Source organism: Eptesicus fuscus, chromosome 10 (genome assembly GCF_027574615.1).
Source record: "Eptesicus fuscus isolate TK198812 chromosome 10, DD_ASM_mEF_20220401, whole genome shotgun sequence".
Classification (NCBI taxonomy): domain Eukaryota; kingdom Metazoa; phylum Chordata; class Mammalia; order Chiroptera; family Vespertilionidae; genus Eptesicus; species Eptesicus fuscus.
In genome coordinates, this window is record NC_072482.1 from 5,845,602 (window position 1) to 5,860,897 (window position 15,296).

A 15,296-nucleotide genomic window follows, 5' to 3' on the forward strand; every position below is an offset into this window, starting at 1 on the left:
TCAATGATGGCTGCTCTGTAGTTTGGTTGTAATTTTGATGTGGTTGAAGGAGAAGGCGAGCATAGCGTTTACCTATGATGTCATTTTCACATCTGTATTATTATTTTTAAATATATTTTTATTGATTTCAGAGAGGAATGGAGAGGGAGAGAGAGATAGAAACATCAATGATGAGAGAGAATCATTGATCGGCCACCTCCTGCACACCCCCTACTGGGGATCAAGCCCACAACCAGGCATGTACCCTGGACCGGAATCGAACCGAAGCTCTATCCACTAAGCCAAACTGACTAGGGTTGTATTATTATTATTTAAAAAATTATTAGTGTATCATGCCACAAACACTTGTTTCCACTTAGTTGCAGAAAAAGTCAGCAGAAAAAAGAAACACTAGCTAGCAGAGAAGGTTGTACCCACTCAACTCACAATCTCATTTTAGTGAGAGGTAAGGTGTGATGCTCAAAATCTGCTGGTAGTCCTGGATCCTATTTCTTCTGCAAAGTATTCCCTACATAGGAGGCACAGCACTCTTACTCCATGACTTCTAGGAAAGAAAATGCAAACTCACTGAGTCAGTATTAAAGCTTGTGTCTTGACATTCTTTGGGTACTGCCTGGTCTGCTTTTATTGTTCCACTTGATGCTTTTAAAGTGACAGTGAGCTTTTATACTCTCATGGATGATGTCAGGTATCTATCTAAAGATTTATAGCTTGACCAGAAGTCAAAAGGGTAGGTTAATTTAAGACGTTTCTTTAAATGAAGAATCATAAAAAAAGAACATACACATACCTCAAACATTTTTAACTTAAAACATATTAAAGTACATTAATGCACTAACCTTGTGTTAGAAGGCCAAGGCCTTGTCTCTGAGTGTGGCTCCAATGATAAGAGTTCCACATCCTCTTTACTAGATAAATTACACATGGTATTCCATTTGTAATTTACAATGTGGGTTTCTTTGAAGTGGAATAAGAACCAGAAGACACATCAGCAATCAGTATGCAGAATCCTTCTGATAAAAAACATATTCTCAATGGCCTCTATTTCGCTTTTTACCCACCCCTAATTCAATAGCCATTAAAAAAAAAATGCTGTTAGCAATTCACCTTACTAAGTCTTTCCAAAAATGTTGAACTTAGTTTTCAAAGAATTCATCTTTTTTATACTAACTTCAATGTTTTACATGCTATCTAATAAAATTATATAATTACATAAAGTACAATAGATATAAACAGGTTTCAACTGATTCTTATCAACAATCTGAGAAAGAAAAACCAGCCCTGAATATCTGGAAACTGCTTGACACAGCTAGGCCTCAGTGATGTCTGAAGCTGGCTTGGGGCACACAACAAGGCCATGTTATTCTCCTGCTGGACATAAACAATCTCACAAAATATCAACATCAGACAAGGTCACTCTGAGACCATGAGAAAGTGAGACAAAACAAGAAACACTTCAAAATTTTGTCTGAATATGGACAAAAAACAAGGTCACTGTGCAACCTACAGAATACCAAACATCCCCCTCTCATGGGTAACATGGGACTGCTACTCCCTGGCAGGTGTAGCTTTCATCTCATGCTAGTCAGCCCTCCCAAATAAGATTTATTTAGATATGCAAAGAATTGCCCCACAGTCTAATAATATCCAATCCAAAGCAAAGCCCCTCTTCCTCAAACCCTTCCCCAAATTACCTAATACAAAACCAAATCATGTAAGTCCTTATGAATATTCTTACTGAGACACCCCATAGTGTGCACACTCCCTTCCTACAATGAATAATGAGCCCAGCTTGTTCAACTACAGCTGTGTTCCTACTGGTCTGCTGCTGGAGGCACTGACCAGGCCAGTCAACTGGCTAAAGCAGAATGTTGGACCACAGAACAGAAAACCAACAGTATCACTTAGGATATTTACCAACAAATGAAGAGCATCAGTTAATCTGGAGCTGGTTAAGCAAGCTTCTACCACAGTTCCTTAAGTTCATTTCCTAGAAGTAGAATTACTGGGTCAAAGCAAAACATTTTAAGATTCTTGATCTTGGGGCTTCCAGTCAAGATGGTGGAATAGGGAAATGTATGCAGTACTCGCATCCACCTACAACCACATCAAAATTACAACTAAACTACTGAACCACCATCATTCAGAACCACCTGAAATCTAACTGAATAGAAATCCTACAACTAAGGATATACAGAGGAAGTCACATCAAGACTGTTAGGAGGGGTGGAGACACTGAATGAGCTGATCCCACACCCACATGTGGCGGATAAAAATCGGAAGGGAAATCTTGTCCACAGAGGAGCAAGGAGTCCCCGCCCCACACCAGGCTCTCCAGCCCAAGGATACAGTTCCAGGAAGAGAAGTCCCCATGACTTCTGACTGTGAAAACCAGTGGAGATTGTGGCTGAAGTACAATTAGGCTCAGGCACCAGAGTCCCGATGAAGTGAATGCTACTCCTTGGAGTTGCCCCTGCACCATGGGGTGGCCCTTTCATGGTGATCGTGATGGCCAGTCCTTGAAGGGATCAGCCTGGGGGTAAATCCCTCTGATTGACATGCCAATAGCAATTAAGGCTCAACTATAACAGGAGGGTGCACACAGTCCACATGAGGGGGAGGCACACCTAGAACACCAGCTCAGGTGACCAGTGAGGATCTACAGGACACCTGCTACGTAAGGCTAGTCTACCAGACCAAGAGACACAGCAGCTCTAGCTAACACACAGAAACAAAGAGAGAGGCAGCCAAAATGAGGAGAAAAAGAAAGACGTTCCAAATGAAAGAGCAGAACAAAACTCCAAAAAAAGTGGAGACAAGCAATCTATCAGATGCAGAATTCAAAACATTGGTTATAAGGATGCTCAATGAACTCAGTGAAAACTTTAACAAAGAGGCAGGAAACATAAAAAAGGAGAGATTTAAAAAAGGAGGAAGGACCATGTCTTTTTTTCACCTAGTTAATGTCCTCATAGTTCATCAGTATTGTCACATGTGTCAGAATTTCCCTTTTTAAAGGATGAATAATATTCTATTGCATGTATAAGACATTTTGTTTATCCACTACCTGTAGGTAAACACTTGGGTTGCTTCCACCTTTTGGTTAATAATAATTCTGCTATGAACGTGAGTACATAAATACCTCTTGAGACACTTTGTTATTTTGGGTATATACCCAGAAGCAAAACTACTGGGGTATACGGTAGTACTATTTTTAATTTTTTGAGGAACATTTTCCTTAGTGACTGCACCAGTTTACAGTGCACAAGGATTTCAATTTCTCCACAACTTTGTCAACGGTTTTTAAAAGATATTTTTATTTATTTCAAAGAGGAAGGGAGAGTGGAAAGACAGAAACATCAATGATGAGAGAGAATCATTGATCAGCTGCCTCCTGCACACTCCCCACTGGGGATCAAGCCCGCAACCTAGGCATGTGCCCTTGACCGGAATAGAACCTCAGTCCGTAGGCCGACGCTTTATCCACTGAGCCAAACCGACTGGGCTGTTTTGTTTTTTATAGTAGCCATCCCGATTGATGTGAGGTGATATCTCATTGTGGTTTTGATTTTCATTTCCCCAATGATTAGTGATGTTGAGCATATTTTCATATTCATGTAGGTCATTTATATATCTTTGCTGGAGAAATGTCTAACTCCATTCCCTTTTAAAATCAGATTATTTGGGGTGTTTTGGTTGTTGAATTATAGGTCTTTATGTACTGTGGATATTAACCCCCTATTTGCATGTATTTTCTCCCATCTTATACCTTTGTCTTTTCACTCTGTTACTGTACCCTTTGATGCACAGAAGTTTTAAATTTTGATGTAGTATAGTGTATGTATTTTTTACTTTTGTTGCCTGTGCTGCTTCTGGTGACACAGCCAGAAATCACTGCCAAATCCAGTATCATGAAACTTTTCCTCTATGGTTTCTTATAAGAAAATACAGTTTTAGGTCTTATAATATTTAGATCTTTAATCAATTTTGAGTTATTTGTATATGGTATAAATTTAGGGTCCAACTTCATTTTTTGCATGTGAATATCTAGTTTGGGAAAACATTTGTTGAAAAAACTGTCCTTTTCCCATTCAATGGTCTCTGTACCCTTGATTAAAAATATTGATTATATAACTTTTAAATGTATGTTTGCATTTGAAATATAAGCATACTTCACAACACTACAGGATGAAATCTGTACAGTATTATACAAAAAAAACACTTTTTCATATGGGAGTAGAAAAGTTCGAGAAGCAAGAAAATATCTTAATTGTAAAAAGTTTTTTCTTTAAAATATAAAAGCTAATAAATATTTAAATATGAGGTTAATCATTAATGAGTTTCAGATAATTAAAAATACATCTGATTCACGCTTACTGTATTTTCTTTGAAGGATTTCCAGGATGTATTACCAACTTCTGATCTGCAATATTTTGCAACTATACAGTGTAGGGCTAAAGTAGGTTTACAGTTGTGAGCACACAAATACAAAGTTTATTCTTGTATTATTATTTATTAATTATCATATTGTTTTCCATATGAATAACTGTAAACCTACTTTTGGCCCACCCTGTATTTTGCATGTTTTTATAAATAAGCTCTTACAATTCTATTTTAAATACTGAACTCACAATAAAATCCTCAACTTAGCACGACTTTCCATCCAACTATTTACTTCTATTTATTTCCTTGGGAGAGTAAGTACAATATAAGGGATCAAGAGAGTTCAATATACAATATGTATGCTATAGTCCATTTATATCATTTGTCTTCATTTTGATGAAGTAGCTACTGCTATAGCATCCTATCTAATAAAAGAGTAATATGCCAATTAACCATCACTCAGCTATACCCACAAGCCACACCCACCAGCCAATCAGGAGCGAGTATGCAAATTAACCCAACCAAGATGGCTGAGGCCACAGAGTGAGCAGGAGGCTTGGGTTTCCCCAGCATTGGAGGAAGCCAAGCTTTCCACACACCCTGGCCAGCCCAGGCCTCCACTCAAGGCTACAAAGTTTCAATTATAGAAGATAAATAAATCCCAACAAAAATGGCAGCAGCCACAGAGCTGGAGAGAGCAGGAGGCTTGAGTTGCCCCCGGCAATGGAGGAAGCCAAGCTTTCCTCACACCCTGGCCTGCCTTGGCCTCCGCTCAAGGCTACAAAGTTTCAATTATAGAAGATAAATAAATCCCAACAAAGATGGCTGCGGCCACGGAGCAAGCAGGAGGCTTGGCTCTGCTCAAGGCTACAAAGTTTCAATTATAGAAGATAAATAAATCCCATATACCAGGGCCTCCGCTTGGGTTTCCGGGGGGCATGGTTGGCCTGCAAACCACCACAGGCCCCTCACCCAGGCCGCCCCACGCCCCAAGGGAACCCCCACCCTGATCCAGGACACCCTTCAGGGCAAACCAGCTGGCCTCCACCCATGCACCAGGCCTCTAGCCTATCTAATAAAAGAGTAATATGCAAATTGACCATCACTCCAACACACAAGATGGCTGCCCCCATGTGGTCAAAGATGGCTGCTCCCATGTAGACACAAGATGGCCGCCACAAGATGGCCAGCAGGGGAGGGCAGTTGGGAGGGACCAGGCCTGCAAGGGAGGGCAGTTGGGGGCAATCAAGCCTGCAGGGGAGGGTAATTAGGGGTGACCAGGCCAGCAGAGGAGGGAAGTTGGGGGCAACCAGGCCTGCAGGGAAGGGCAGTTGGGGGTTACCCAGGCCTGCAGGGGAGAGCAGTTGGGGGGGACCAGGCCTGCAGGGGAGGGCAGTTAGGGGTGACCAGGCCTGCAGCGGAGGGCAGTTAGGGGTTACCAGGCCTGCAGGGGAGGGTAGTTAGGGGCAAACAGGCTGGCAGGGGAGCAGTTAGACATCAATCAGGCTGGCAGGGGAGTGGGTAGGGGGTGATCAGGCTGGTAGGCAGAAGCGGTTAGGGGCAATCAGGAAGGCAGGCAGGTGAGCAGTTGGGAGCCAGCAGTCCTGGATTGTGAGAGGGATCCCAGATTGGAGAGGGTGCAGGCTGGGCTGAGGGACACACACCCCCGTGCATGAATTTCGTGCACTGGGCCTCTAGTATAAATATAACACTGTCTAACCAATGTTTCTTGTTTTATACAGGTAACTGAACACATTATGTTATACAAGTTTTACCAAAAGTATATTGCTCTATTATCATATTTCTAATTATCATTTAAAGGGAGCTTCTAAAGGCTCTGTCATTTGCTTGGTTTTAGTCATTAACAGTTTTCATTCCTGTATTCTTTGCAAAAAGTACAAAAATGGAATTGTAGGCTCAGGATTAATCTTAAAGCTCTTCTACATTTTATAAGATCAGGAAAGAAGGTTAGGTGGCTTATTCATGTTAACATACCAGAATGAAGAGCGAAGAGAGGAACCCTAGCTGCCCAACACCCAGCTGGATGCTCTCCCCATGAGAGATGCTGTCTCTAAATAGTTATGTTGCAGGTACCATGTCACTGAAAGTTATCTCTCTTCTCTCTGCTCAAAATTATAGGAAACGTAAAAGACTTCTTCATCATAGAGTGTTCTACTGAGAATATCTGGATAGAGAAGATGGCAGTATAAATTCTCAGCAAGTCTTAAGTCTACTTGCAAAGATAACTGCCAAGAGAAGACTTATCTTAAATCTATCAACTTCTTCCAGACAGAAATTCAAAGGGTAGAGTAAAATTTGGGCAGTGGGAACAAAGAGGTCTGCCATGGCCATTTACTGAGTTCATCTAAGTTAAATAATGTCATAACCATACTGATGGCCCTTGAGCTTCACATCCCTAAATCAACAAAAATGGAAAAAATTCTAATTTAACTGCCATTATTATCTGCTACATTAAGGAAAATAATCTTAATTGCTGTTTTTTGTTTTTTTTTTAAAGAAACATGTTGTTATTGATTTTAGAGAGAGATGAAGGGAAAAGGAGAGAAAAATTGACGTGAGAAAGAAACTTTGATTGGCTGCCTCCCAGGGACCAAACTGGTAACCTGGGCATATGCCCAAAATGGGAATCTAACCAGCGCCCTTTCAGTGCATGGGACAATGCTCAACCATTGAGCCACACCAGCCAGGGCTGATTGCTATCTTATTGAAACACAAGATTAATCTCACATGAGCCATTAAGTCATGAAGGACCCAAAGGAGAAGTGGGCAGTGGCACAGCCAGCACTAGGGCCTGGAAAGAGAACAGCTGGACAGAAAGCAGAAGGCACCATGACAAACTAACATCTATAAGTACCGGAAAGACAGAGTGACAGAAAGGCAGGAAGAGTTTAACTCCTTAGTTCCTCACTTGCTGCTTCCTTTCCCAGATCACTGCTTAGTTAACAATTCAACTAAGTTGTAGGGGAAAAAAAAGAAAGAAATTATAGTAAACACTGAGTTGGGGGGAAACAGTGGTTATTAACCTTTTTTATTCTCAGGATCCCTTGACATCTTAAAATTTGAGGACCCCCAAAATTCACTTATATACCTATAGATAGTTACAATATTAAAGATAAAAATAATTACATACAATTCATTTAAAAATAAAAATAATCTCATTATATTAATATACTTATTTTTGTGAAAATTATTATATTTAAAAAAAAAAAGTGAGGAGTGTGACATTGTTTTGTGATTTTACAAATGTAAAATATGTCTGACTTCAACTAAGCACAGCTGGTATGGCTCAGTGATTGAGCATTCCCCTATGAATAAACCAGGAAGTCACAGTTCAATTCCTGGTCAGGGCACATGCCTAGGTTGCAGGCTTGATCTCCAGTGTGGGGTGTGCAGGAGGCAGCTGAGAAATGATTCTCTCTCATCAATGATGTTTCTATCTCTCTATCCCTCTCCCTTCCTCTCTGAAATCAATAAGAATATATATAAAAAATAAAAAGACAACCAGATTCTCAAACCTATATTTATTTTTGTCTGTTGCAATTTTGATTGATGTACATGGCAAAAATATCCAAACTCACAAAGATAGATAGTTGAAAAAGGTAAGAGTATTCTAATAGCCTTTCCAGGCTATTATGAAATGTAATCATACATTACTACATCAAAATTAGACAAATGGTAGCTTCATACACTTTAGTTGCAATGTAGAACCTGAAAACATATCAATGACTTTTTACCTTATACTACAGTAAATCCACTGGTCTAGTGTGCACAGTGAATGAATCTTTTACTCATGTATAACTTTATAATAGCTTGCATTGGTCATTGGGAAAGTGCTTGTTCACTGAGTTCCACAGATTTTCCAAATGCGAACAGATTTAATCAGATAATAGTTTTTAAAGCACACACATTAACACCCACTGACCTCATCAGAAATCTTTTAGGCTTTGGGAAGCTATCAAACTCAAAGTGGCACATACTAATGTCCAAACTGTAACCTTCACTTGAAAATTCAATGGTAACAAATACTGTCAGCTGTTCTCCTTGAAGTGACAGGTTACTTCACTCATTTTCAAGAAAATATCTGCCTACTACTAAATAATCAAGTCTGAACAATCATACTTTTTGCCCTTTCTAATAAAAATGATGTTTCATGGGGGAAAAAAAAAGCAGTTAGTACAGCTCTCCACTAAAGCCAGTGCACAGGTGTGTTTCCTTGAGAGCCATGAACTTGGTGTAGAGTGTGCTTTATATGTGCTTCCCTTTATCACAAAACAGCAAGACAATATATGAAATTCAGGGATTAGGACTGAATAAAATTAGTATTTTATACATTATATCAAGGACATTCTTAAGTGAAACTGGCTTCCCTTTTTTTCTAACTTAAACAGTAAATGAGGGCAGTAAAGGACACATGACTGCTGGTGTTCTTTGGCTCCACAGTAAAAAGATAAATAATATTATGAAAAAAATTTTGACATTATGGACCTCCTAAAAGGATCTCAAGAACACCCAAGGATCCAGGGGCCGTAATCTGAGAACTACTTTAAAATATCTTTTCTTTTGTGTACTGGCCAGGTGGTTTAGTTGGTTGAGTATCATCCTGTACACCAAAGGGTTTGGATTCAACCCCCAGACGGGAAGGGTGCAGGAGACAATTGATCAATGTTTCTCTCTCACATTGATGTTTCACTCTTCCTGCCTCCCTCTATCTCTAAAATCAATTAAAAAAACATCTCTGAGCCCAGCTGGTGTGGCTCAGTGGTTGAGCATCGACCCATGAATCAGGAGATCATGGTTCGATTCCTGGTCAGGGCACATGCCCGGGTTACAGGCTCAATACCCACTAGGGGACGTGAAGGAGGCAGCCTATCAATGATTCTCTCTCGTCATCGATGTTTCTCTCTTTCTCTCCCTCTCCCTTCCTCTCTCTGAAATCAATAAGAACACATTAAAAAAAAAAATGCATTCTTGGGTAAGGATTAAAAAAAATCTTTTAACTTCTGGCGAAGATAGGTTCCACTAACTCCTATATAATATAAATAGCAAAAAATCTAAGCAAAACAAAACTCAAAAATACCCTCTTACCTTTGCCAAGATTAAAGACAAATGGTTCATTTCTATCATGACTGGAATCAAACTTCTTTCCATTTGACAATTTTCCATTGTAATGGACATAAACTTTATCTCCGATCATTGGTGTTTCCTCACTATTCCCCACTCTTTTGACAATCTAAAAAAAAAAATATCAAGAAAAAGAAGGTGGAATTTTTAACATCTAACCAGAGAATGAAAAGATTACAGACCATTTCATGTCACCCAGGCAGATTTGCAAATAATTACCTGTCTTTTCTAAATGCTCCCCTCCTACTTCTCTTAAAAACCTGCACTATTAGAAAACTGTCCTATTCCACTCTTAATCTTTAATAGTATATTTAATCTTGTTAATAACATTGCTCCCTCAAAATAACTTACCAACAGATCCTGCTTCATTGGTTTAATGCTCCCCATGCTTTTACACTAAAATCTCACAAAACACAGAGCTAGTCCATATACAAACTGAATTAGATAAAAAAGATTAGTAGACTTTCAAAAACATTCAAAAAGAAGCCTAAAGCAACATTCCAAAGGTGAGGTTTTATTTATTCCCTCCTTTGCTAAAAAGATTAGCTTCTGACTAGATTCTACTAGTTCGATTTAATTTCAAAAAGGCCAATTTCCTGGTGTAACAGGTTACCCTTCCTATTATTTGAATATTCAATGTATAAAAACAGAGTGACTGCACAGTTTGATATAATACTGAATAATTTATTTTCTAGTAAAGGAAATGCCTAAAAAAACCCTCCAAGCTGCAAAATATTTAGCTATTGTAAAATCCAGTTTACTTATTTTGTTCTTGGCAAAGCAAGCCACTAATGCAATTGGTCAGTCCTGGGAAAAGAAAATCAAATCCAGGCATGTTGTGGTGTAATTTATTATGTCAATCACCTATGCTAACATAATCATTTTATTAGAGGATGATAGCTAATGTCTCAAGAACATCTTTTTTGGGGAAGGGTTTGAATTCAATTATTACCCTAGACAGTTTGGGTCAGTGGATAGAGCATCAGCCCGAGGACTAAAGGGTTCTGGGTTTGATTCTGATCAAGGGCACATACCTTGGTTGCAGGTTCCCCGCACTGATCAGGGTGCATGCAGGAGGCAACCAATTGATGTGCCTCTTTCACATCGATGTTTTTCTCTCCCCCTGCCTTTCCTTCCACTCTCTCTAAAAATCAATGGGGGAAAAAAGAGCATGGAGGTTCCTTAAAAAATTAAAAATAAAACTACCGCAACCCCTTTTGTATATAAACCCAAAGTAAACAAAATCACTATCTTGTAAAGTTATCTGCACTCCCATGTTCATCATAGCATTATTCACAACAGCCAAGCCTTGAAGTGTCCATGGCTGAATAAATAAAGAAGATGTGATACACACACACACACACACACACACACACACACACACACACGAATATAGTGTGTACATACACAGGAATATTATTCAGCCACAAGAGAGAAGGAAATCATACCATTTGTGACAATATGGATGTATTTTGAGGGCATTATGCTAACTGAAGTAAGCCAGACAAAGAAAAACACAGTCATAGCCCTTACATGTTAAATTTAAAAAAGTTGAACTCACAGAAACAGCAAGTAAAATGGTGGTTGCCAAGGGCTAAAGGGTGGGGCATATGGTGAGATGTAAGCCAAAGCATATAAACTTTCAGATATAAGATGGGTAAATTCTGAGGATCTCATGTACAGCATGATGATAATTAACAACACTGTATTATATACCTGAAAGTTGTTAAGGTATTAGAACTTAAATGTTCTCACCACAAAAAAGAAAAAAAAAAGGTAATTATATGAGGTGATGGAGGTTTAACTAACCCTACTGTGATAATCATTTTGAAACATACAAATGTATCAAATTATCACATTCTACACCATAAATTTACATAATGTTATAGGTTAATTATATCAACAAAATTGGAGAAAATGATTATAATTAAAAAAATTAAATTAAGAGCTACTTAAAAAAAACATTACTGCCCTTCAAAGACTTCGTTTTGCTGTGGAAATCTGAAGTGATTCCACATATTGCTTGCTAGTGTGCACAGCTATTTAACTCCCTGGTAGCCATTCACCCCATCTGCCCAATTACTTGTTCACGTCCTGGAAATGCAGATTCAAAACTGGTTCAGGGGAAAATGTTTCAAAAAAAATTAACCTAAAAGAAATCACTTGATATTCTAGAAGTGCTCATGTTTATGAACTACATGCAGTATGTGGGAGCGTGAGTCCCACCCAGAGGGAATCTGCATTTCCAGGACTGTGAACCAGTAATTGGGCAGATGGTATGAATATGGTAGCTACCAGGAAGTCAGGTATTGTGGTATCACTTCAAGTTTCCACAGCAAGACAATCCTGTACCAAAATCTGGAGTTGCTCTAAAGCTACAATCTAGTCTCAATTCATTTAAAAAAAGTGTAAGGTCCACAATATTATTTTATGTTCTTTGTCCAATTACTGACTTCAGAGCTGCCTTGGTCTTTAAAAAAAAAAAAATATATATATATATATATATATATATATATATATGAGAGATTACCATGGGCGTGGCACCGTACTAAAGCTTTATGTAATCCTGATAACCCTATGAGCTAGGTAGTATTATTATTCCCCACAAATAGGTTAACTAAACTGCCCTAGGTCACACAGTTAGTAGACCTATTCAATCTTAACAAAAGCCTGAGGCTCCAGACAGTAATAAATGATATGATTTTAAAAAATTTACAATCTCAAAATGTTTCTTACTAGCCTTACAAAACTAAAAATCTTATTAGTTTACTAGAAGCCCAGTGCACGGATTCGTGCACTGGTGGGGTCCCTCAGCCTGGCCTGTAGGGATCTGGCTGAAACTGGCTCTCTGACATCCCTCGAGGAGTCCCGGATTGTGAGAGGGCGCAGGCCAGGCCGAGGGACCCCACTGGTCATGCACCGAGCCTCTAGTATGCATATAAGATCTTTGGTTAATCTCTTCCCGCCCTCCCCACTCCTCCCTTCCCTCTGAGATTCATCAGTCTGTTCCATATTTCTATGCCTGTGGTTTCCGCTCCTGTGTTGAGCATTTGCCCCCTGGTGGTCAGTGCGCATCATAGCTACCGGTCGAACAGTCAGCTGGTCGCTTAGGCTTTTATATATATAGATAGATGCCCTAGAACAGTGCGGCAAACTGCGGCTTGCAAGCCACATGCAGCTGTTTGGCCCCTTGAGTGTGGCTCTTCCACAAAATACCACGTGTGGGCATGCACGTACAGTGCGATTGAAACTTCGTGGCCCATGCGCAGAAGTCAGTTTTCGGCCTGGGCGAGTCTATTTTGAAGAAATGGCGTTAGAAGAAGTGGGGGAGTTGGTCGCATGTGGCTCGCGAGCCACGGGTTAACGACCACTGCCCTAGAACAAAGCAGAACCTGAGGCAAGTTAGGGACTGTGTTTTCTGATGAGTGCTCTGAAAAGATAAAAGAGGAGGGAAATGCTGAGGACAGCCTACAGAATCACACTGTCTCAAATAGCACAGTGGAGTTTGGGATGAATAATTTATATAGCCAGAAGGCTGAGAAGCCATCTGAAAGAAGGTATCATGATATAAACCAACAGCAAAAAACCCTTATTCTAATTCTATAGTTGCAAGTCTCCAAAACTTGGCTTGGAACACAGCAAGCTAATAGTAAAACATGTATACTCAGAATAGATTCAGGCACAGAAAAAAGCATTCACAAAAGCAACATTAGACAAAAAAAAAAAAAACTAAAAAATTCTGATTTGTTACAGCGAACACAAGAAAATATCAAAACTTGAGCTTGGAGGTAATATTTAGGATGTATAAGATAATCTTTTCAGCAAAAAAATTTAACAATTACAAAAAACATGTATATATAACAACAGTGTAGGAGAAATATCTTAATATGACTAAAGCCATTTAACTTCTCAGCTTCAGTTTATTCACTTATATGGAGTATAAATATCTATTTTCCATATATAAATAGGAGAACCAAGAGAAACTCTGATTTTCTTACAAGACCATTGTGAGATACAAAAAAAATAATACATGCAAAAACGTTTAACTACAGAGTGAAAAATATATAGTGTTTTTAAAGGAGGAAAGCTAATTCAAAAGTAAGATGAAACCTCAAAAAATATCTTTACTAGAATAAAAATGGCGACAAATAAGTACCTATCAATAATAACTTTAAATGTAAATGGATTAAATGTCCCAATCAAAAGACATAGGGTAACTGATTGGATAAGAAAACATGACCCATATATCTGCTATCTACAGGAAACCCACCTCAGAAAAAAAGACGCACAGACTGACGGTGAAGGGATGGAAAAAGATTTTTCAGGTGAATGGAAATGAAAAAAAAAGCTGGGGTAGCAATACTTGTATCTGACAAATTAGATCTCAAAGTAAAGGACATAAAAAGAGATAAGGAAGGCCACTTCATAATACTAAAGGGAGCAATCCAACAAGAAGAAATAATTCTGGTAAACATATACACACCCAATACAGAAGCACCCAAATACATAAAAAAACTCCTGGAAGATATCAAGGGAGAGACTGACAGCAATACAATCAAAGTAGGGGACTTTAATGCCCCACTATCACCATTGGACAAATCTTCTAAACAAAAAATCAGCAAAGAAACATTAATCCTAAATGACTCACTAGACCAGATGGAATTAATTGACATCTTCAGAACATTTCACCCCAAAGCCACAGAATGTACATTCTTCTCAAGTGCACATGGGTCATTTTCAAAGATAGACCATATATTAGGTCACAGGCAAAGTCTCTTCAAATTCAAGAAGATAGAAATCATATCAAGCATCTTCTTAGATCACAGTGGCATAAAACTGGAAATCAACTACAATAAAAACAATCCAAAAAATTCAAACACATGTAGACTAAATAGCATGCTATTAAACAATGACTGGGTTACCAGAGAGATCAAAGAAGAAATAAAAAACATCATGGCAACAAACGACAATGAAAACACAACAATCCAAAATCTATGGGACACAGTGAAAGCAGTCTTGAGAGGGAAGTTCATAGCTCTACAAACCTACTGCAAAAAAACAAGAAACAATGGTAATAAATTACCCAACCATACAACTCTAAGAGTTAGAAAGAGAGCAACAAGAAAAGCTCAGTGTACGCACAAGGAAGGAAATAACAAAGATCGGAGTGGAGATAAATGACACAGAGACCAAAAAAACAATACAAAAGATCAACAAAATCAAGAGCTGGTTCTTTGAAAGGATAAACAAGATTGATGAACCTCTAGCCAGACTCACCAAGAAGCAAAGAGACAGGACCCAAATAAACAAAATCAGAAATGAAAGAGGAGAAATAACAACAGACCCCACCGAAATACAAAGGATTGTTAAAAAATACTATGAACAAACTGTTCATAGTATTTTTTAACAATCCTTTGTATTTCGGTGGGGTCTATTCCAACAAACTGGACAACCTAGAGGAAATGGACATATTCCTAGAAAAATACAACCTTCCAAAACTCACTCAGGAAGAACCTAAACAACTCAATAGGCCAATAACTATGGAAGAAATTGAAGCAGTCATCAAAAAGCTTCCAGCAAACAAAAGCCCGGGACCAGACAGCTTCAGAGGGGAGTTTTACCAAAAATTCAAGGAAGAACTAAAACCTATCCTCCTCAGACTATTCCAAAAAATTCAAGAGGAAGGAACACTTCCAAGCTCATTCTATGAAACCAACATCACCCTAATACCAAAACCAGATAAAGACAACACAATGAAAGAGAATTACAGG

The 15,296-nt window shown here is 38.7% G+C and overlaps 1 protein-coding gene across 13 annotated transcripts in view; it reads right to left on the reverse strand.

Annotated features, from left to right (window-relative positions):
• Nucleotides 1-15,296, reverse strand: part of FKBP5 (FKBP prolyl isomerase 5) — a 133,758-nt gene that overhangs the window by 43,053 nt on the left and 75,409 nt on the right. For 11 of the 13 annotated variants that reach the window (XR_008557178.1, XM_054721697.1, XM_054721696.1 and 8 more), the window contains one exon: nt 9,490-9,634. Coding sequence is in view for 12 of the 13 variants with exons in the window: in XM_054721697.1 (XP_054577672.1) it covers nt 9,490-9,634 (145 nt within the window). In the remaining variant the exon portion in view is untranslated. Of the gene's footprint in view, nt 1-839; nt 958-9,489; nt 9,635-10,559; nt 10,644-15,296 lie in introns of those variants that run through there. The other 2 variants (XM_054721699.1, XM_054721700.1) reach the window with 2 other exon arrangements.